The following is a 23,000-nucleotide window of genomic DNA, read 5'->3' on the forward strand; positions in this document are numbered from 1 at the left end:
TCAAACAAGCAATGTTTAATGTAAAACAAACTGAGTTTAACAAACAAATGCACGAGAACTACGAATACAGGTCTACTCAGTTCGGAGGCTCCACGAGGACTGCTTGGGCGGTCCCGTGGCTGGTGTCATGACGTCATCACGTTTTTCCTGCCGGTGGGGATCACGTGATGAACGGCGTGACGTCATTGCGTTTGCCCACGCTCTGTACATGCAAACAGTATATACAAAGATACAGACTCAGGCTGCAGCTAACATATTGTTAAAGGGAATTATATACAGTTGATCGGAGTCCCTTAGTTAAACATTACATTGCAGTGTAAAAACAAAGACAAAATATTACATATTATACAGAAATATATAAACAAAGTTGATCTTGTGAACCCACAACACTGTGTCCCAGAGGAAGTGTTACTAGTGTCACCTCTGATGATGCACAGTTACAGCAAATTACAATTCAGTGCATTCCAGAGCCTCCTGGCATTGCTTGTGGATCTTCATCCAGAGACTCCTCGCGTCAAAGTATGAAGGGCCTTGCCTGTGCCATGAGCATGCCAGTGAATACGGGCATTTATCTGGTTCATCTTTCTTTTTAAAAATACAGACACACACACATACTAGCCCTTTACTTTTAACAAAGGCGTAACAGCAACCGCTTATACTGGCCAATAGAGTGGGCACACCACTGGGCCCCCAGTTAGTACATGTGAATAAGTGGGTCTTATTCAATGACTCTCACACTGGTCCGTGAAGTTGGCAGAGGCTTGCTGGCCTAACCGGCATCTGCAATCCCATTTCAATAACAGAATACACAATAAACCTTCGACAATTTATGTATAATTTTAAAAACTTAATCACAAGGCTCAGAATGCCAGCTTCTTCATTTTGACTCATTAGATACCAGTGAAAGATTCACTCACAACAAGCTGTGACACTAAGTGTCGAATGTCTGAGGAGGAGGGTAAATAAACATGAATTCTGAGCCCCAAAGTAATGATCACCTCAAGATCAGTGCAGGTTATTACCCTTTAAGAGGAAAACCCTTTATGAATTGGTTATGGGATCAGATGGAAGAAATTAAACCACCTGATTCAGAATGTTAAGCTCGGGGAAATCCCACTTTGCTCCTCTAAAGGAGTTGATGTGGCACCAATATCAGCTGCTCAGGATCAATGCCTTAACTCCTTTCCCTCATCCAGGCAGTTAAGCTTCTCTCTTTGTTTGTTTTATCCGTTTTCTCAGGGTTCAGCAGCTTAGAGATGGCCCCGTTTCCCATCAGGGCTTCAACATCCTTTTCCACATCTGGCAGGGTAAGCCCCAGGTCTTGTTCCATTGCGAGGTGCTTTACCATGCAGATTGACCCTTTGTCAGCACAGAGGGTTTTGTACCCGTACTCTGGATCCCTGTCGATGCTGCAGGGTTTGGGCAGGTTTTGGATGAGGTTGAGGGTCACTCGCTGATTGTTGACATGCTCGCTCGGAGGCATGCGCTCTCTCTCCTTTCTCCTCCTCCGCTTCATGAAGAGGTAGATGCAGACAGATACAATGAGAATTACCATGATAACAAGCAGCACAAGGAGGAGGTGAAAAGTACTTCCTGTAATATGAAACAGATGATATTCTTTATCCATCCTTATTTTACCAGCTGTTATTCCTACTAGTCACTCTCCTGTGGCAAAGCCATGCAGCAACACTACAGACTGGTTAAAGGGTGGGCTGCGGTCAGAGCAATTTTGCATTCAATCTGCTGAAGAATCAGGTGAAAGGGGTTGGAAGGTAGACAGGCCTCAGCTCAAAGTCTCATCCAGAAGGATGCACCTGTGGCAATGCAGCACTCCCTCAGCAGTACACTGGAGTGTCAGCCACAATTATGTACTCAAAAGGCGACTTTAAAAGGAGGAGCGAGGCGAGGCCCGACCACAGCGGCTGACCTGGGAGTGCAGTGAGGAGCGAGAGCGGACCTGCGTGAGGTACGAGGCGGCCACTTTAAAATTAATTAAAGGGTAAGTCATGTCAGGACAGCCCAGCCCCGTGTTATGCTCCACCTGCGCTTTGTGGGAATTCAGGGATGCTGCCGGTGTCCCTGACGACCATGTGTGCCGGAAATGTATCCAGCTGCAGCTACGAGCAGACCGCATTGAGGCGCTGGAGCTGTGGATGGATGAGTTTTGGAGCATTCACGATGCTGAGAAGGTCGTGGATAGCACGTTTAGTGAGTTCGTCACACCGCAGGTAAGGGCTGCACAGGCAGAAGGGAAATGGGTGACCATCAGGCGGAGCAGTAGAAGCAGGCAGGTAGTGCAGGGGACCCCTGTGGCCATCCCCCTCTCAAACAGGTATACCGATTTGGATCCTGTTGAGGGGGATGACTTACCAGGGGAAGGCAGCAGCAGCCAACTTCCTGGCACCAGGGGTGCTTCTGCTGCTCAGGAAGGGAGGAAAAAGAGTGGGAGAGCAACAGTGGTAGGGGATTCTATTGTAAGGGGAACAGATAGGCGTTTCTGTGGCCGTAGACGTGACTCCAGGATGGTTTGTTGCCTCCCTGGTGCCAGGGTCAAGGATGTCACTGAACGGCTGCAGGGCATTCTGAAGGGGGGAGGGTGAACAGGCAGAGGTCGTGGTTCACATTGGGACCAACGACATAGGTAGGAAGAGGGATGAGGTCCTGCAGCAAGAATTTAGGGAGCTAGGTAGCAGATTAAAGAGTTGGACCTCAAAGGTTGTAATCTCTGGATTACTCCCGGTGCCACGTGCTAGTGAGTATAGGAATAGGAGGATAGAGCAGATGAATGCGTGGCTAATCAGTTGGTGCAGGAGGGAGGGCTTTAGTTTCCTGGATCACTGGGCCTGCTTCTGGGGAAGGTGGGACTTGTACAAGTCGGACGGGTTGCACCTGAACCAGAGCGGGACAAATATCCTTGCGGGGAGGTTTGCTAGCACTGTTCGGGGGGGTTTAAACTAAAATGGCAGGGGGTTGGGAACCTGAGCAGGGAGACAGAGGAAAGGAAAACAGGGATAAAAGCAAAAGATAGGAAGGAGAAAAACAAAAGTGGCAGTCAGAGAAATCAACGGTTTAAATCAAACGTGGCCACAGTAAATAATAATTCTAATAGGTCTAAGAGCGTTAAAAAAACAAGCCTGAAGGCTTTGTGTCTTAATGCGAGGAGCAATTGTAATAAGGTGGATGATCTGGCTGCGCAAATAGAGGTAAACGAATATGATTTGGTTGGGATTACGGATACATGGCTCAAGGATGGCCAAGACTGGGAACTCAACATCCAGGGGTATTCGATATTCAGGAAAGACAGGCAAAAAGGAAAGGGAGGTGGGGTAGCATTACTGGCTAAAGAAGGGATTAATACAATTGTAATGAAGGATATTAGCTCTGATGATGTGGAATCTGTATGGGTAGAATTGAGAAATACTAAGGGGAAAAAAACATTAGTGGGAGTGGTATATAGACCTCCAAACAGTAAGGCGGAGGTTGGGGATGACATTAAAAGGGAAATTAAAGAAGCGTGCAATAAGGGCACAGCAGTCATCATGGGTGACTTTAATCTACATATAGATTGGGCCAACCGAATTAGTAACAATACTGTGGAGGAGGAATTCCTGGAGTGTTTACGGGATGGTTTCCTGGACCAATATGTCGAGGAACCAACCAGAGATCAGGCCATCTTAGACTGGGTATTATGTAACGAGAAAGGATTAATTAGCAATCTTGTTGTATGAGGCCCCTTGGGTCGGAGCGATCATAATATGATCGAATTCTTCATTAAGATGGAGAATGAAGTAGTTGACTCAGAGACAAGGGTCCTCAATTTAAATAAAGGAAACTACGATGGTCTGAGGAGCGAGTTGGGTAGGATTGATTGGGGAATGGCACTCAAAGGGTTGATGGTGGATAGGCAATGGCAAACATTCAAAGACCGAATGGATGAGCTACAGAATTTGTTCATCCCAGTTTGGCATAAAAATAAAACAAAAAAGGTGACTCAACCATGGCTAACAAGGGAAATTAGGGATAGCATAAGATCCAAGGAGAGGACATATAAATTGGCTAGAAAAAGCAATAATCCTGATGATTGGGAGCAGTTTAGGAGTCAACAAAGGAGGACAAAGGGATTAATTAAGAAAGGGAAAATAGAATATGAGAGTAAGCTAGCAGGGAACATAAAAACTGACTGTAAAAGCTTTTATAGATATGTGAAGAGATAAAGATTGGTGAAGTCAAGCGTAGGTCCCTTACAGTCAGAATCAGGGGAATTTATAATGGGAAACAAGGAAATGGCAGACCAACTAAATACATACTTTGGTTCTGTCTTCACAAAGGAGGACACAAATAACCTCCCAGAGATGCCGGGGAACATAGGGTCTAATGAGAGGGAGGAACTGAAAGAAATCAGTATTTGTAGGGAAATGGTGTTAGGAAAATTGACGGGACTGAAGGCCGATAAATCCCCAGGGCCCGATGGTCTACATCCCAGGGTACTTAAGGAAGTGGCCCTAGAGATAGTAGATGCATTGCTGGTCATCTTCCAGAACTCGATAGACTCTGGAACAGTACCCATGGATTGGAGGGTAGCGAATGTTACCCCACTATTCAAAAAAGGTGGTAGAGAAAAAGCGGGGAATTATAGACCGGTAAGCCTGACATCGGTAGTGGGGAAAATGCTAGAGTCTATTATAAAAGATGTAATAGCAGAGCACTTGGAAAGCAGTGACAGGATCGGACAAAGTCAACATGGATTTACAAAAGGTAAATCATGCTTGACTAATCTACTGGAATTTTTTGACGATGTAACTGGTAAAATAGATAAGGGAGAACCAGTGGATGTGGTGTATTTGGACTTTCAAAAGGCTTTCGATAAGGTCCCACATAAGAGATTAGCGTGCAAAATTAAGGCACATGGGATTGGGGGTAAGGTATTGACTTGGATAGAGAACTGGTTGGCGGACAGAAAGCAAAGAGTTGGAATAAACGGGTAGTTTTCCGAGTGGCAGGCAGTGACTAGTGGGGTACCGCAAGGATCGGTCCTAGGACCCCAGCTGTTCACAATATATATTAATGATCTGGACGAGGGAATTGGATGTAATATCTCCAAATTTGCAGACGACACAAAGTTGGGTGGGAGGATAAGCTGCGAGGAGGATGTCGTGAAACTCCAGTACGATTTGGACAGGTTGGGTGATTGGGCAGAAACATGGCAAATGCACTATAATGTGGATAAATGTGAGGTTATCCACTTTGGTGGCAAAAACAGGAAGGCACATTATTATTTGAATGGCAATAGATTGGGAGAAGGGGAAGTGCAAAGAGACCTGGGTGTTATTGTGCACCAGTCGCTGAAGGTAAGCATGCAGGTGCAGCAGGCAGTTAAGAAGGCAAATGGTATGTTGGCCTTCGTAGCAAGAGGGTTCAAGTACAAGAACAAGGATGTCTTGCTGCAGTTGTACAGGGCCTTGGTGAGACCGCACCTTGAGTATTGTGTGCAGTTTTGGTCACCTTACCTGAGGAAGGACGTTCTTGCCATGGAGGGAGTGCAGCGAAGATTCACCAGGCTGATACCTGGGATGGCAGGAATGACGTACGAGGAGAGATTGTGTCGACTGGGCTTATACTCACTGGAGTTTAGAAGATTGAGAGGGGATCTCATCGAAACCTATAAAATTCTGTCAGGTCTGGACAGACTAGATGCAGAAAGGATGTTTCTGATGGCCGGGGAGTCCAGAACCAGGGGTCATAGACTAAGGATAAGGGGTAAGCCATTTAGGACTGAAATGAGGAGGAATTTCTTCACCCAGAGAGTGGTGAACCTGTGGAATTCTCTACCACAGAGGGCGGTGGAGGCCAGTTCATTAAATATATTCAAGAAAGAGTTGGATATATTTCTTGAGGCTAAAGGGATCAAGGGATATGGGGAGAAGGCAGGGACAGGGTACTGAATTTGGATGATCAGCCATGATCGCATTGAATTGCGGAGCAGGCTCGAGGGGCCGAATGGCCTACTCCTGCTCCTATCTTCTATGTTTCATCTTTAAGGAACGGGGACATGAATGATTAGACGGTTTTAAGAACATAAGAGCAGGAGTAGGCCATACGGCCCCTCAAGCCTGCTCCACCATTCAATAAGATCACGGCTAATCATCGACGTCAACTCCACTTTCCCGCCCAATCCCCATATCCCTTGATTCCCCTCGAGTCCAAAAATCTATCGATCTCAGCCTTGAATATACTCAAAGACTCAGCATTCACAGCCCTCTGGGGCAGAGAATTCCAAAGATTCACCACCCTCTGAGTGAAGAAATTCCTCCTCATCTCAGTCTTAAAAGGCCGACCCCTTAGCCTGAGACTATGTCCCCGAGTTCTAGACACTCCAGCCAGGGGAAACAACCTCTCAGCATCTATCAATCCTGTCAATCCCCTTCAGATTCTTAAACATTTCAATGAGATAACCTCTCATTCTTCTAAACTCCAGAGAGTATTGGCCCAATCTACACAATTTCTCATCATAGGACAGCCCTCTCATCCCAGGAATCAATCTAGTGAACCTTCGTTACACTGCCTCCAAGGCAAGTATATCTTTCCTTAGATAAGGAGACCAAAACTGTGCCCAGTACTCACCAAGGCCCTGTACAATTGGAGCAAGACTTCCTCACTCTTATACTCCAACCCCCTTGCAATAAAGGCCAACATGCCATTTGCCTTCCTTATTGTTTGCTGTACCTGCGCGCTAGCTTTCTGCGTTTCTTGCACAAGGACACCCAAATCTCTCTGAACACCAACATTTGAAAGTTTCTCACCATTTAAAAAATATTCTGTTTTTCTATTCTTCCTACCAAAGCGAAGAACCTCACATTTCCCTACATCATACTCCACCTGCCACCTTCCTGCCCACTCACTTAGTCTATCTATATCCCTTTGCAGACTCTCTGTTCTCCTCACAGCGTACTGTCCCACCTAGCTTTGTATCATCAGCAAACTTGGATACATTAGACTCTGGTCCCTTCATCTAGGTCATTAATATAGATTGTAAATAGCTGAAGCCCCAACACTGATCCTGGCGGCACCCCACTAGTTACAGCCTGCTAACCTGAAAAAGATCCGTTTATCCCTACTCTCTGTTTTCTGTCCATTAACCAATTCTCTATCCATGCTATTATATTACCCCCAACCCCATGAACCCTAATCTTGTGTAATAACCTTTTATGTGGCACCTTATCGAATGCCTTTTGGAAATCCAAATATACTACATCCATTGGTTCCCCTTTATCTACCCTGCTAGTTACATCCTCAAAAAACTCTAATAAATTTGTCAAACACGATTTCCCTTTCTCTCCTTCTCCCTAGAAGGCACCAACTCGGAGGCACCTTTCAGTTCTAACCAGCATTTCCCAAGCTCACTTTCTGATCTGTGCTCCGATTAGCCTCACTATCCCTGGTTTAGGGATGGGGTGGGGCAGGGGTTAACTCATCAGGCATGGTTTCTGGTCCAGATCATTATACAGTGACCCCTGCTGGAGAGCGACTGAGTGTGGACATTGGCATGGCATTCTCCTTCAATTGTAGCAGCAACCGGCAGCTGCTCAAGTCGGTCAGGTCACGTGATGGCAGTCCATATGGCAGATGATCAATTGGGCGCCTACTCCCTGTATTACCTACAAATGTACTCAATGCAGCTCAGGACTGGCAGCCTGTGCACTGGGGTCATTGGTCCACCCCCTACTCCCACTTTTCATTTAATGTGAGTGGGTGCAGTCCCCGACTTGTGCTCCAGGTGCACATCATCCGTTTGGAATGTGCACTTAAGGGAAGGCTGTATAATAAGATACAAAATAGTTCCCAGCCACACCTGTGCAGCAGAGCCCTAACCCTCCAGTACCCTGTTCCCTTGCCTAGTGTACACCCGTCCCTTCACCTCCTCCCTCTTTCTTTCCCCCTTCCACCCAAAATCAGAAATTCTCCTGGCAAGAAACAGGCAGCCTGCAGTCCCTTTACTGGCTGCTTGCACCTATCCTTCCAGTCTTTGTGAGCTCAGGAGCTTTCAAGTGACTCACCCATAGTGCCAGAAAGCTCTGGGAAAGCTGGCCTGACGTTATCGGTGAGGTCCATTTGTCCGGGCACAGCCTCTCGCAACCTCTGCACAGCAACAGGGAGGTAACTTTTATACACTAATGGCTTACTCCAGGAAGTGTAGTGACTGTAGTTAGGTTATGCACTGCAGAACCATGTAGAATCTGAGCACAAGAGCATGAATAAAACTCCAGTGAAAAGCACAGACCTTGACACGTGCCACTGTGGCAGCCATCTGCGACATGGGAGCAATTCTTGCCTTCATATCCATCAGGACAGGAGCAGAAGTAACCGAGCTCCGTGCTGTAACACTTGGCTCCATGCTGACACGGGTCGAGTTCACACTGCCCAGCAAAGACCTGTGGGTAAATTCTTGGCTCAATTTCATCACAGAAGACAGAAATCAACTCAGTACAATACCATACAGTACACAATATAAACACACAAACCACCCAGAATAAGCAGGACATGCTGGAAATTCAGAGCAGGTTTTCCTGCGCAACTGGTGGCTTTGACTTCACCATCAGATAGGAACGTTGCGCCAACTCTGGTTGCATTCCTGGAGGGTTCACATTGACATCTGTAAATGTTATTTATTTACTTTTACCTGCAGGGTCCCCTGCACTTGACTATCTTTGCTTGTGGTTTTGTGCCACATTATAAAAATATTTGACATAGGAAAAAGGCTGTTTGACTGACGGTCAAGAATCGTCCAATCAGGTAACAAGGAGTACGATAGCAAAATACTGCGGATGCTGGAAATCCGAAATAACAACAGAAAACGCTGGAAAAACTCAGCAGGCCAGGCAGCATCCGTGGGGACCGCTCCCTCCGCAACACCCTAGTCCACTCCTCTACCACCCCCAGCACCCCTTCCCCTTCGCCCGGCACCTTCCCGTGCAAGCACAGGAGATGCAACACATGCCCTTTTACCTCCCCCCTTCCCACTGTCCAGGGCCCCAAACACCCCTTTCCAGGTGAAACAGCGATTTACTTGTACTTCCTGCAATTTAGTATACTGTGTTCGCTGCTCACGATGCGGTCTCCTCTACATTGGGGAGACCAAACGCAGATTGGGTGACCGCTTTGCGGAACACCTCCGTTCAGTCCGTAAGGGGGACCCCGAGCTCCCGGTGGCCTGTCACTTTAATTCTCCGCTCCATTCCCACTCAGACCTCACCGTCCTCGGCCTCTTGCATTGTTCCACGGAAGCTCAGCGTAAGCTCGAGGAACAGCACCTCATCTTTCGATTAGGCACTATACAGCCCTCTGGACTCAACAGAGAGTTCAACAATTTCAGACCATAACCTCGGCCCCTATCACATATATTATAGATATATTTTTTCCCACACTTTCGTTTGGCCTTTTTTCTTCCCTCCCACATGACAGCTGTCCTTCATTCTGCCAGCGCAATTCACACTTCATCTAGAGCCATCCTTTGTTCCTTAACCTGTCTCATTACCATCTCCTCTTGCCTTGAATGTCTCTCCAATGTCTCTTAATCTCTCCTGCTTTCTACCCTATCACTGACCTTCACTTTTGTTCTTTCATCCCCTCCCCCTTTTCCCAGCCCCAACACTTGCTTCACAATCTGTTCCATTTCCTGCTTTTTTCCAGTTCTGATGAAAGGTCTTCGACCTGAAACGTTAACTCTGTTTCTCTCTCCACGGATGCTGCCTGGCCTGCTGAGTTTTTCCAGCATTTTCTGTTGTTATTTCAGGTAACAAGGAGACTGTTCGCCTTCCGATTGGTGCAGGAAGGAGGGGCCCTGCGAGGATGGACGTGTCAGGCAACCAATGGCGGGAGTGTGGGGGCAGGGCAGTTGGAGTCAGGAGCTCACGTGATGACAGCTCCAGGAATCTGTCCAACCAGAGTTGGTAGCCCTAGGGTCAGGGTTCAGGGTTAAACCTTTGGAGTCGGATTTTTGGTTTTGCAACTGCTTGATCTAGAGCTTAGAGTGACCACTTCGGATCAGGCCTTACGTTATAGCTGAGGGTTTGACCCGGTGTTGAGACTCAAGATTAAGGCTTATTGGGTTAGATACAAGCCGTGAAGAGGCAGGTTCAATCGCCAGTCTGTACGGAATTAACGGTCTCCGCTGTGTGGCACTACACTTGGCCGAAAGATATCAGAGTTTTGGCATCGGATAAAAATCAGCCTTGGGTTCCTGTTCCCAATTATTACCAGGAGTCTCCTGCTGGAAAGGATCAGTGCGAGGATGTTGGGAGGGAGCAGGATCAGGCTCTTAAAGCTCAGTGTCCAATCTGTACTTGAACAGTACCATTCCGGGAAAGCAGTTATTGTTGTGACCATCACAACGTTAATCTGCCTTTCGCTTTTCAGCCACCGGTAAGTCTGCTGTCCCACTTTTATTTTGGATTTCCAGCTATTGCCGTATTTTCTTTTAACATCACGTAAAATTCCAGCATTGTTTTATAAACGGGGCTCATGTCCTCATTCGGGGTGGAAACAGAGATTCAGGATTCAGCTTTCATGCTGAAAAGCTTCACCTGGTGGAGTGAGTGTGTTAGGTTAATTCACCTGATTCACAGACTCAATTTTCTGTCCATTTTAGGTGTTTAGTGAGTCAGAGTGCTGAGATTTACAGTACACTCTACTGTAATGCATACTGGGAGCAGGACAGTGCTTCACACTTCCCGAGGGCAATTGCTACAATGCTTTTGTATGGGAATCAATTAACACAAAAGTGGGAACTTAAAAAACCAAACTAGATGTACCTGAAATGGCTCAACTGGAAACAGCATCACTCAATGTGGTACTGCGTGCAGGGTCGGGCTGGAAGTATTATGGTTAGATACAAGCCAGGCTCAATCCCCAGTCAGGATAGAATTAGCTGCACTCAGCACTATAGTTAGGCGAGAGAGCGGATAAAATCAGTCAAGGGTTCCTCCTTTAAAAAAGATTACCTTGGTGTATGCAAGAATGAAAAATGACTAGACAAACCTCACAGCGGCTGCCCGAGAATCCTGGAGGGCACTGACAAAGAAAGCCACCGATGGGGTGTACACAGCGGGCTCCATTCAGACACAGGTAGCTGAAACATCCTTCATCTCTGGTCTCACAGTAATGTCCGGTGTAGCCTGCTGGGCAGTTGCACTGATATGTATCAATCAACCTCTGAGGGGGAAAAGGAATATTATCCCATCCTTGTCGCCAATTGTCATATCGGATAAACACTCAAGTTGATGTGGTAACGCGTAGGCTGCTTTTCAAACGCTGGAACATTCGGCAATTGCTGCAATGTGCTGCTCCATTAGGGCGCCCTCCAGTGTTAACAATGTGCAAGTACAATATTATAACATCAATATTAGTGATTATTATTCTGGGCGTCAGGATTTTGAGTTGTGTGGAAATGTTAAGTCAGATTTGTTCCCTTGGGAAAGAAGAGACTGAAAGGTGACAGAATCGAACTTACCAAGAATTTGAAGGGAATAGACAGCTGATCCAGGCAAACTGTTTCCTGTGGTGAAGGCCTCAATCCCAGGAATATTCAAATCAAATCAAATCAACTTTTATTGTCATTGTTAGTGCACAAGTGCAGTACAACGAAATGTAGGCTTGCGGCTCCCGAGAGTGTACAATTTGGATTAGGACACTTAAACATTCAACATACATTTATACATTTGGCTTGCAGTATATTAGCATAAATATGACCATAATAAAGTGCATTGGCAGATGTGCAGGTTTTAGTGTTTATTTGTGGAGTTCAGTAGGATGACAGCCCTGGGAAAGAAGCTGTTCCTAAATCTGGTCGTACGGGTGCGAATGCATCTGTAGCGTCTCCCAGATGGTAGGAGGGCGAACAGACTGTGGCTGGGGTGGGTAGGGTCTTTGATGATGGACCGTGCCCTCCGTAGGCAGCGTTTCTGATATATATGCTCTATGGTCGGTAGCCGGGTGCCGGTAATGCGTTGGGCAGTTTTGACTACCCGCTGCAGTTAAGCGTAAGAGGAGAGGTCAGGGGGAACTGATAGGGTGGGATGAGGAGAGGTGAGAGGAGGCTCGTGTGGAGCATAAGCTCCAGCATTGGACCAGTTGGGCTGAATGGCCTGTTTCTGTGTTGTAGGATAAGTTACGGGGGAAGGACATTGAAGCAGGCGGTGTAAATGGGGTTAAGAGACAGAGGCATTTCTGAAGAAGGGAGGGAGTTATATGGTGGGGAGGTGGATCTGTGGGGTATGGTGGGGCTGAGGGACAGGCTTGCTGGTGTTCCTAAACACACTTATTATAAATAGAGCAGTTCTTGCATGGTGATTGGGTAATGACTACATCAGGGATTATTGATTATACGGCCTGTCCTGTGATTGGCTCCTGGTTACATCATACCTGACAAATCCCGCCATTTTGGCACCGTGTGGGACAGTCTGTGGTACCTGGAACAGATGGAAAAAGAATTACTGAGGACAGTCATTTGGCTAAACAGTGGACAGACATACAGAACGAAAGGAGGGAATTTTTAAACAAAAATGAATGAATGAGGGAAATACAAAAAAGGGAATCAGAAAGAACTCCCTATTTTGGCTCACTGCCAAGGATTGGCTGACAACACTCCACGACAACACTCCACTAACAGCCCAGTCAAGATGGAACAGAAATTAACCGACCCACCTATCTGTAGAAGTTCAAGAAGTTAGTGACGCAGTTAACAAGATCACTGCAATAGGCAGTACTCTACAGTTCCCAGGCTAGCTACAAACCTCATTCCCCCATCACCAATGTCCATTATCTGCATTGAACCACAGCCATGCTTAAATAATCGACTCCCTGTAGTAACTCGAGAACAATAACAGCAAAAACAATGGACCGATGGAGTTATGGAGATGATGTCATGATGTTGCCGTCTTGCCACATGGCTGCTGTGGTCAGTCCCAGTCATAATCAGACATCAAAATCAGCCGCCCTATTTAGACAGCCGTGACCCTTGGAGAGTTTGGAACAAAAACAAGAAGTTCTGCTAAACTACATTATTTCAGATGGTGAGGGAATGGGGTAAGTGTCAAAACTAACACATGGTATTTGAGGCAAAGGGCTCGGGATACACAAGCTTACAAATTAGGAAGTTAGGAGAAAGAAAGGAAGTGGGCTGGAAATTTACCCCCCAAGGGGTAATCGAGCTGGAGAATAAGTTAGGGAAGGCCATTGAAGCAGACAGAATAAATGGGTTGAGGGACAATGAGATGAGTTTATGGGGAGAGAAGGGATTAAGATATGGAGAGAAAGCAGGCGGGGTGTTTTCTATGAGAAGGGGATGGGTTTGTTGACGTGGGAAAGGCAAGCAACAGTGCGGTTAAGTAGGGGGTCCTATGTTGAGGTTGGGGCTGAGGCACACTGCTGGTGCAGCATAAAGGGAACGTCAAGAACTTTCATTCATAGAATGCTTCATTGTGTATTTCAAAGTACTTCACATACAATGAATTACTTTGAAGTACAGCCACTGTTGCTATGAAGGTAAATGAGGCAGCCAATTTGCATACAACAAGATCCCACAAAGACAGAATCGAGATGAATGACTAGTTCATTTTTTTGGGTGGTGTTGGGCGAGGGCAGATCCCTCCACTCTTCAAACAGCAATGGAACCTTTAACATCAACCAACAGCAGGCACTTAGTTTAACTTTCTCAGTACTGCACTGATGCGTCAGCCTAGAGACTGTGGAGGGAATGCAGGAGGGACAACCTGTGTGGCAGGGCAGGAGCAGGAGGGATGATGAGATAAATCAGGAGTTATTGGTTAGGCTAATGAGGTCACTGTTGCCAACTTCTCTCTGGCTAATTTCACTGCCCAGTGTGGAGCTGACCCATACGGGTACGTCCACATTCAATTCCTGGTTAGCCCCAGGGCATTCTTGGCTGACCATTCCTTGCTGCTTCATTAATGGGGACCAGTCATTGAGTACTGGGATTCTTCCCACACAGCAAGCTAATGGATAGGGTGGTCCAGGCTGAACTGTCAAAAGGAAGCTAACCAGTAGCCTGTAATGGTAAAACTCCAGCAGTGGCTCTGCACACCCTTGGCATCTCTTAACCTCAACTCTTACTAACATGCGCCTAGTTAGTGTGTTCTTATGGGGAGTGTGCACTCTATTGATACAGGTTTGCTCAGTAGTTTGATTTGGAGGCAGTAACGTGGTAATTGTTGTGTATGTACCTTTAAGGGGAGAACTACTTTTACAGCTCCTGTATACTGTAGTACTGGCAGTGACCACACCTGTATATAAACCCTGAGTAGGGATCTGTACTGTTAGTTTTTGAGCAACCCTCATCCAGTAAACACCTGTTGATTGTTTCCTCTGCAGTCTCTATTTACGAACGGATACCATACCTCAAGATTCACAGATTTAACAGTGGTGACGATGAGTGGATTCAAACCTACCTGCAACTCTGTAGAAGAAGGCCGATTCCAGGAATACGGGCGTCGGCCATCCAGAGAAGACTTCAATATCGCAGAGGAGGCTGTGGAGAGCTGGGCTTGGGAAAAAGGCCGAACAGCGTCGACGGGGAAAGAAAGAGGGTGAAGCGCACAGCGCGCGGCCGGGGTTGAGGACCGAGCGGCCGGGAAAGAAAAAAAAAGAAAAAGGGAGAAAAGAGAGAGAGAGGGTGGAGCGCACAGCGCGCAGCCGGTGTTCAGGCCCGAACGGCGTCGGAGAGAGAGGCGCACGGGAGGGGCGAGCAGAGCGCGCAGCCGGTGTTCAGAGGCTCAGCCGCAGCGGAGAAGAAGGCAGAGCGCGGGAGACGTCAGTTTTCTTTTGGAGCCACAGCGGAGAAGAAGGGGAAGCGCGGGAGACGCCATTTTGAGCCGGCGGAGAAGAAGGGAGAGCGCGGGAGACGCCATTTTTCTTTGCCAGTCTAACCACACCCAGGGGTGCAGAAGCGTGGCAGTGTCACAGCGTTCGACAATGAAGTCGACGATTGGGCGACATATGTAGAACGCATAGAAGTGTACTGCATGGCGAAGGAAGTGCCTGATGCCAGGAAAGCACTGGTATTGTTGAATTCCATGGGTGCGAAACCTAGTAACCCCAGAGAAGCCAGTGGAAAAGGATTTTGAAAGCATAGTGGCAATCCTACAGGACCACTTAAACCCCACACCGCTCCTGATAGCAGAAAGATTTAAGTTTCACAAAAGGAACCAGCATAAAGACGAAAGTATTGCTGAATATCTAACGGAACTGCGCAAGCCATCAAAACACTGCCAGTTTGGAACAGAACTAGCAGATAAGTTAAGGGACCAGTTTGTGTGTGGGCTTCAAAGTGAAGGAACCCAGAAACGGCTTCTATCAGAAAAGGATCTTACGTTGGACAAGGCTTTCAGCATGGCAGTATCACACGAAGCAGCCGCACGGGGCGCTGTAGAGATACAATGGAGACCGCAAGAATATGGCACAAATGAAATGTCATACGGAACAGTAAAGTGCTATCGCTGCGGCAGAACAACACATGACCATAAGGATTGTTGGTTCAAGGACCAAGTGTGCAGACAGTGTGGAAAAGTAGGACACAGAGCAGGAGTCTGCAGGTCGGAAAAGAAAACCAGCAGCAAGAAATCTCCACAGGAGAAGTACAAAAAGGTACATAAGGTGACGAAGAGTAGTTCAGACGAACAGGAAAGTGATACAGACTCCGGAAGCAAGGAGCTGGGTTCTCTGGAACTACATAATGTAACCAAAATGGAGGATCACCAAACTATCTGGGTCACACTCAAGATAGACGGAGTCCAAGTGAAAATGGAATTGGACACAGGATCAGCCCTAACAGTCATAAACCGAAGGGACTACAAGCAGCTATTCTCACATATACCCTCGAGAGATACAGAGATTGTCTTGAAGACGTACACGGGGAAAAAAGTCTACCCCAAAGGAAAAATAAGGGTGAACGTGATATACAACGGCAAGGAAACACCAAAAATGGACATATATGTATTGCCAGATGGAGGACCACCACTACTAGGACGTGAATGGATCCGGAAGATACCATTAGATTGGCATTCCATACAAGCACTGACGGTAGATGCCAAAAAGGATGACGACGTCACACCTGGACGACTGTCAAAAATGCTAACTGACGCACAAGAAGTGTGCCAGGAGGGACTCGGAACACAAAAAGGCATAACAGCGACAATCAAAATAGAGGAAAATGCGAGCCCAAAGTTTTTGAAGGCCAGACCGGTGCCTTATGTGATCCGCCCAGCCGTCGAAGCAGAGCTGGAAGGTTTGGAACGTTCTGGAGTACTGTCCAAAGTGGACTGGAGCGAGTGGGCTACACCCGTCGTTCCTGTAATGAAGAGGTTGTTCCTCGGGCTGGTGAACTACTACCATAAGTTCTTGCCGAATTTGTCTACAGTACTACACCCACTGAACACCCTACTGCAAACGGGGGTACCATGGAAGTGGAATGACGAAGGTAAACGAGCTTTCCAGAAGTGCAAAGAATTGATCACATCAAAAGAGGTGTTGGCTCATTTCAATCCAGCACTACCAATTCGGTTGGTGTGTGATGCATCACCCTATGGTATTGGAGCGGTGCTGTCGCACAAATTCCCGGATGGCTCGGAGAGGCCAGTAGCCTTTGCGTCTCGGTCACTAACCTCAGCCGAGCGTAGCTACGCCCAGATTGACAAGGAGGCCCTCAGCCTAGTGTGGGGAGTGAAAAAGTTCAACCACTATCTACACGGGCAGAAGTTCACCTTGCTGACTGACCACCAACCACTTGTCTCCATCTTTAATCCAAAGAAGGGCGTTCCGGTGATGACTGCGCAACGGCTACAAAGGGAGGAAGCACCAGGAGTGGACCCTGTCGAAATATTTTATTCGACTATAATTGAATGCTTGCCAGTAACTAATGCGGATGTAGAGAAGGAGACCCGAAATGACCCGACACTGTCTCGGGTATATGATTTGACGGTGAAGGGATGGCCAACACATGGCGACTCACTGTTGCCAGCATTCTCATCCAGAAGAGAACAGCCGTCAGTATGCCAGGGGACCTTGATGTGTGGATCCCGAGTGGTAAATCCACCCAAGTTAAGGGAGAGAGTGCTCAATGAGCTTCACGAAGGCCATCTGGGAGGGGTGAAAATGAAAAGCCTTGCTAGGGCTTATGTGTGGTGGCCGGGGATCGATCAGCAAATCGAGGACTTGACAAAGAGCTGCTCAGGATGCCAGAAGGTCCAAAATGCACCACCACATGCCCCTCTACACCCATGGGAGTGGCCCTCCTCTCCATGGCAACCAGGAACGACATGCACACGGCAGGGGCCACTAATGTACACAGTGGATGTTTGGGGAGAACATTGTGAGGCGCCATGTCGACCAGATCCTAGAGTCACAGGAACGAGTCAACCCCATGTCTCGCGTACCTGGTGATGAACCAACCGACGACAGAGGGCCAGAGTCGCCTCCGCACCAAGAGCAAGACACTCAGGAAAGGCGCTATCCAGAAAGGACCAGGAAGCCGCCCCAAAGACTGAATTTATAAATGGACTATTTTCAGTTAATGTTGCATGTTAAAAGTGTTAATTGTAATTAGTTGATATTTAATTGTTAAATGAATGTTATGCTACTGTTAATCTAAAAGGGGAGGAATTGTTGTGTATGTACCTTTAAGGGGAGAACTACTTTTACAGCTCCTGTATACTGTAGTACCGGCAGTGACCACACCTGTATATAAACCCTGAGTAGGGATCTGTAGTTAGTTTTCGAGCAACCCTCATCCAGTAAACACCTGTTGATTGTTTCCTCTGCAGTCTCTGTCTATTTACTAACGGACACCATACCTCAAGATGCACAGATTTAACAGTAATGATGGGTTACTGCATGTGTCCAATACCTGGCTAACCATGCAGGCTTGGCTGCGTTACTGCAAGGTATCAGGGCAGAGCTGGTGCAGTCAGCATCTTCAGGAGAGGAGGGAGGGAGATTATTGGAGAATGAAACATATTTATAAATTCAAAATCTTGCACATGCTTGCATTTTTTATATCAAAATTAATACTGCCCATGTAAATATTTAGAATGGAATCCTGTATGCAAATAGTTGTCTGTAACAATGTAATTGCAGCTCTGACCAGTAAGTGGGGCTGTGAAGCAAGTTTCTGACATTTCACTAACTCCATTGCGATACATAAACTGCTATTCATCAACTGACTATGGGCAATTTACTAGTGAATATTTATCAATGAGCTTTCCAATACCATGTGACTTGTGGCTGCTCCCAGAAGTGCTTATTGTGCTTTCTCCTTACTGTAATGCACCCTGTCCCTCGGCAGTGCCCTGTCTTTGATGCCCATTCACAGGCAAATACTCACCAGCATCACAGTTCTGCCCACCAAAGCCCTCTGCACAAATGCACCGGTACTCGTTGGGCTCCGTATTCTCACATGTCCCTCCATTTCGGCAGGGCTGGTGAGTCCCACAGTAATTCAGATCTATGTAGAGCACAAGTAAGAAAAAGATGAGTTATCAGTGTCAGAATGGTGATCTCATTAGACGATTACCATGATACAGTGTACCACCCAATGTGGTACTGGGCCATTCAGACCAGAAGCTCATTACGTTTCACGCAGTCTGTACTAAGCGAGCAGATCTTAGCCTGGGGAACAGCAAGGGTAATACAATTGGCCAGAGTAGCCTGGACTAGGGTGGAGGGGAATATGAGCTGGAGTTCAGGCTCCCGATTACGATAGTGACTCCTGCACGCCAGGGGAGGACAGGATCTAGCTGAGCTGGGATAATCCCAAGGTCAAATAACTGGTTGCTGCAGGTCTCTGGGCTTGCACATAGAAAGACTTGCATTTATATAGCGCCGTTCACAACCTCAGGACGTCCCAAAGCGCATTACAGCCGATTAAGTACTTTTTGAAGTCTAGTCAATGTTGTAATGTAGGAAACGCGGCAGACAATTTGCACGGAGCAAGCTCTCACAAACAACAATGAGATAATGACCAGATCATTTGCATTTAGTGATGTTGGTTGAGAGATAATTATTAGCCAGGACACCGGGAGAACTCACCTGCTCTTCTTCAAAATAGTACGGCAGGATCTTTTACATCCACCTGAGAGAACAGACGGGATCTTGGTTTAATGTTTCATCCGAAAGCTGGCACCTCAGACAGTGCAGCACTCCCTCAGTACTGCACTGGAGTGTCAGCTTGGATTATGTGCTCAAGTCTTTGGAGTGGGGCTTGAACATACAACCTCCTGACTCAGAAACGAGAATCCTACCAACTGAGCCACGACGGATAAAGAATGACCAAATGGGCACAGAACCAGGGGAACCAACACGAATGGACCCAGAAAAGAGTCTGTGTGGGTTGGGGGTGGGGGGTGCTGGAAGGGGGAAATTGGACAGATGAAGTGTCTTTACATTCTTGCCCAAGGTTTCTCTTTTTAATAATGACATTTACCATCTATGTAATGCCCCATATACTCCAAGAATCGGCTGGAGTCAACCCCCCCTCCCCACACCCACCTTCCCTGGATACGAGACTCCAAAGTTCTGCAAAGTGGATGTCTTTCTGAATCTGCATGTGTCCCTGCGACCAATTTATTCCATCATGAACTGGCACAAATGGTGATTTGGCAGGCTGTATATCAGCCTGATCTAGCATCCCAATACAAGGTGCTGTTTCCACTCCAGCACACCTCCTGCACGCACCCCCCACCCCCCTTCACAGTGACCTAGCTACCAGTCCCACTCCAGCATTATAACTGGGGTGATCACCTTTAACGCAGGCCAAACTCAGAGAGAGATCACAAAATCAAGGCCGTTTACATGACCTGGGTGGGGGACATGATCCCTTAAAAACCCCCAACACTGGAAAAGCAGATGTCCAATTTCATTCTTTCATGTAACTAGGCAACGCACCCCCCCCGCCCCCGCCAACCGCATAAACCGGACGTTCGATGGGTTGCCACTTTTCCTACTACACCCCACTCTAGCTCAGAACTCCCTCTCCACAGTACTCCTGTTCCACAAGCCCTCCCCTTCTCCACTAGTGCTGTAGCTGCCAGCCCCCTCCTGTTCTCTGTTGCTGGCACCTTACAGGATTTACAGCAACAGCCAAACACCACTGGCATATCTCCCATTTTTCTTTTTACTGCTTACAAATGGCTTTGTGCCAGCAAACCATTTAGCCCAGACTCGCCTCAATCTGCTAATGGCTGATTACATTTACGAGGTAATGTATTCCTTAACCCTTGCAATGGACTGCAGCAAAATCAAAGCTGGAACAAATTTATCCTCAGAATACTGCGAATCATTAACCACACCAACTCTGACGATCAAACATTCACTGATTAACCACACCGAGTCTGACCAACAAGTATACACCAATTAACAGAGCCACAGGGTGGTCCACAGTGGGGTCAAGTTATCAGATCTTATCTGTAAAGCGACAGACTTTTGTTTTGAAACATGAAGCAGTTTGTCACAAAAGGGTCAATTCTTTGTGCTCAAGTGCTCAATCCAATGAGGGCTGGCAGCACTGGGGGAAGGGAATGTTTCTCTGCAGTAAGAAGCTCTTCAATCTTCAACACCACGAGCACTGCCGTGTCACACGTTCTCTCCCCCATTCTCCTTAAATGCCAACTCTCATTGGGATACAAGTCTGCAGTCGCCAGTACCTCACTCAATTGGGCATTCTTCAAAATTGAGCTTAGACAGACCGCTATTTGACTATGGGGAACATCACAGTCTCACCACACTTCCACAGACAAGTTTTTTCCAGCAATGAACAAACCATCAGCATTCTGAAGATGCGCTTCAGGTGCCTGGACAGATCTGGAGGCACCCTTTCGGTAGGCACCAGTTAGGGTCTCCGGAATGGCCGTGGTGTGCTGCACTCTGCACAACATTGCACAGCAGTGAGGTTTGGACCTGCAGGAGGAACAAGATCCACAGAGCCTCTTTGGACAATTCCAAGGAGGAGGAAGAGGAAGATGAGGAGGAAGGTGATGCGGGCAATGCACCACCAGTGGCGCACATTGCTGCCCGGGATGCCCTCATTATTGTAAGGTTCACTTAGGTTCCACCAGTGCACCCATCTAACAACCACATGCAAAATCCACTTTAGCCCACCCCCAGCTCCCACACCACTAACACAAAGCAGTCCTGAAAACAACCAAGCCTCCCTTTCACAGCCCCCCATTCCTCGGCGTCAATTCAACTCTTCCCATTCATCATCATCACAACTGAAAAGGCCGCTTGCCAGCCAGCAACCAAGAATGGGCAAGACAAGAAAGTGGTGCAAAACAGTAATATTTATGTAGCTCACATATGAAACAGAAACTTAACATTCTAACAATGTGTAACACACCCATGTGTACACCCTTGTGCAACTACAAATCTTTACTCTTGCTTTTCCTTGCACTTCTATATGGTGCATCCCTGTGGCTTCAGCAGAGGTAGAGGCAGGCGCAGGCTGCTCAGATCCCTGCTCTGAGAGCTGAGATGCTCTTGGCCAACGTTCTCTGGGTTTTAGAACCAGTGAGGGCCCCGCCAAAGACTGCTCCACCTGCACAGGGGCAGACTCGGCCATCGGGACACGAGGCAGCATGTGGGGTACTGACTGAGGGGGGGCAACGGGTGAGAAGTGGAAGCGCTTTGAGCAGAGTCCCCACTTCCATGTCCCCTTTCACCATCATCCATCTTATGGCCTGTGGTGTATGTAACCTGTTCCACCTTAAGAGAACTTAAGCCTGTTCCACCTTAAGAGATGTACTACTTTCTCTGGCTGCTGTATACGTAATACCGGTGGTGACCACCGGTATATAAGTACTGTGTAGTGATATTGTATTTAGTATAGTCCTGACCTCCAACTAGTAAAGACCTGTTGAACTTTATTCTTGTAGTCTGTGTCAGTAATTAATCTTAATACAACTGGAACACACAGACGTAACAGTGGCGACGAGTCCGATTCTTACCCTGCGGCAGTTTATATCCACGGCGGCTTCGTCCACAGAATGGGCGTCGAAGAGAGGCATCCACCCTCATCACCCTGCTGGAAGACACGTCGCGCGGCAGGCATCGAGAACCCGGAGTGCAGAAGACATCCTGAACTCGAAGCCTCCATCAGCGGCAGTCAGCTATCTTCTTTCTACCTCGGTGGCGGGTAAGCCGGTCAGCGACGCGAGCAGAAAGTCGGCCGCGTTGGCTGTACAGACGGGGGGAGGAAGACGGAGGAATAAGGGCGGTGAGATCGATCGCAACCGGAGATAAGGGCCGGGCCGCATTCGGGCTGAAAGGCGCAGCGCGGGGACATCGATCGCGGCTGGTGATAAGGGCCGGGCCGCTTTCGGGCCAAAAAAGCGCAGCGTCTGGGGCGACTGAAGGCGCGAGAGCCGCGGTGAAGACGAACGCAGCCGGTGCTAATAACCGGGCTGCAAGAAGGGCTGCGAGGCGCGACATCGGGGAAGCGCGAATGCCCGAGGGAGCCACGGTGAAGCGGAGACAGCGTCGGGGGAGTTACTAACCGCTGGGAAAGGGGAGCAGCAGCGGCACGCCAAACGCCATTGCAGCCAGTGGGTGAAGACCGCCAAGCGCGGGAAAACCGCCATTTTGTAGGCGGAGGACGAAGACAAGAGCGGGAAGCCGCCATCTTGGGATAAAATAAATTGCAACGATGCCTAAACATGGGAACATTGATACCTTTGATAGCGACATCGAGGATTGGGCCATGTATGTAGAACGCATACAAAATTATTGTAAAGCAAATAAAATCCCAGATGCAGAGAAAGCACTAATTTATTGAACTTAATGGGTGCAAAGACATACAGGCAATTGAAACACCTTTTATCACCAGATGAACCGGCGGATAAGACGTTCGAGGAGATTGTTACTGTCCTGAAAAATCATCTAAACCCCACGCCGCTGATGCTAGCGGAACGATTTAAATTTTACAGCAGAAGGCAGCTGAA

At 47.6% G+C, this 23,000-nt stretch overlaps 1 protein-coding gene across 1 annotated transcript; it reads right to left on the reverse strand.

The window, feature by feature from the left end:
* On the reverse strand, nucleotides 1-22,195 carry LOC147096626 (uncharacterized). The gene is made up of 6 exons (XM_085973166.1): nucleotides 22,008-22,195; nucleotides 18,392-18,511; nucleotides 12,418-12,464; nucleotides 11,035-11,208; nucleotides 8,279-8,429; nucleotides 1-1,593 (listed from the first exon to the last, which is right to left on the reverse strand). The coding sequence occupies exons 1-6, from the start codon at nucleotides 22,075-22,077 to the stop codon at nucleotides 1,175-1,177; spliced, it is 981 nt and encodes a 326-aa protein (XP_085829292.1). The 5' UTR covers nucleotides 22,078-22,195; the 3' UTR covers nucleotides 1-1,174.
* Between the last annotated feature and the right edge of the window lie 805 nt (nucleotides 22,196-23,000).

This window comes from Somniosus microcephalus, chromosome 34 (assembly GCF_052327205.1).
Source record: "Somniosus microcephalus isolate GS21.2 chromosome 34, FLI_Smic_1.0, whole genome shotgun sequence".
Lineage (NCBI taxonomy): Eukaryota > Metazoa > Chordata > Chondrichthyes > Squaliformes > Somniosidae > Somniosus > Somniosus microcephalus.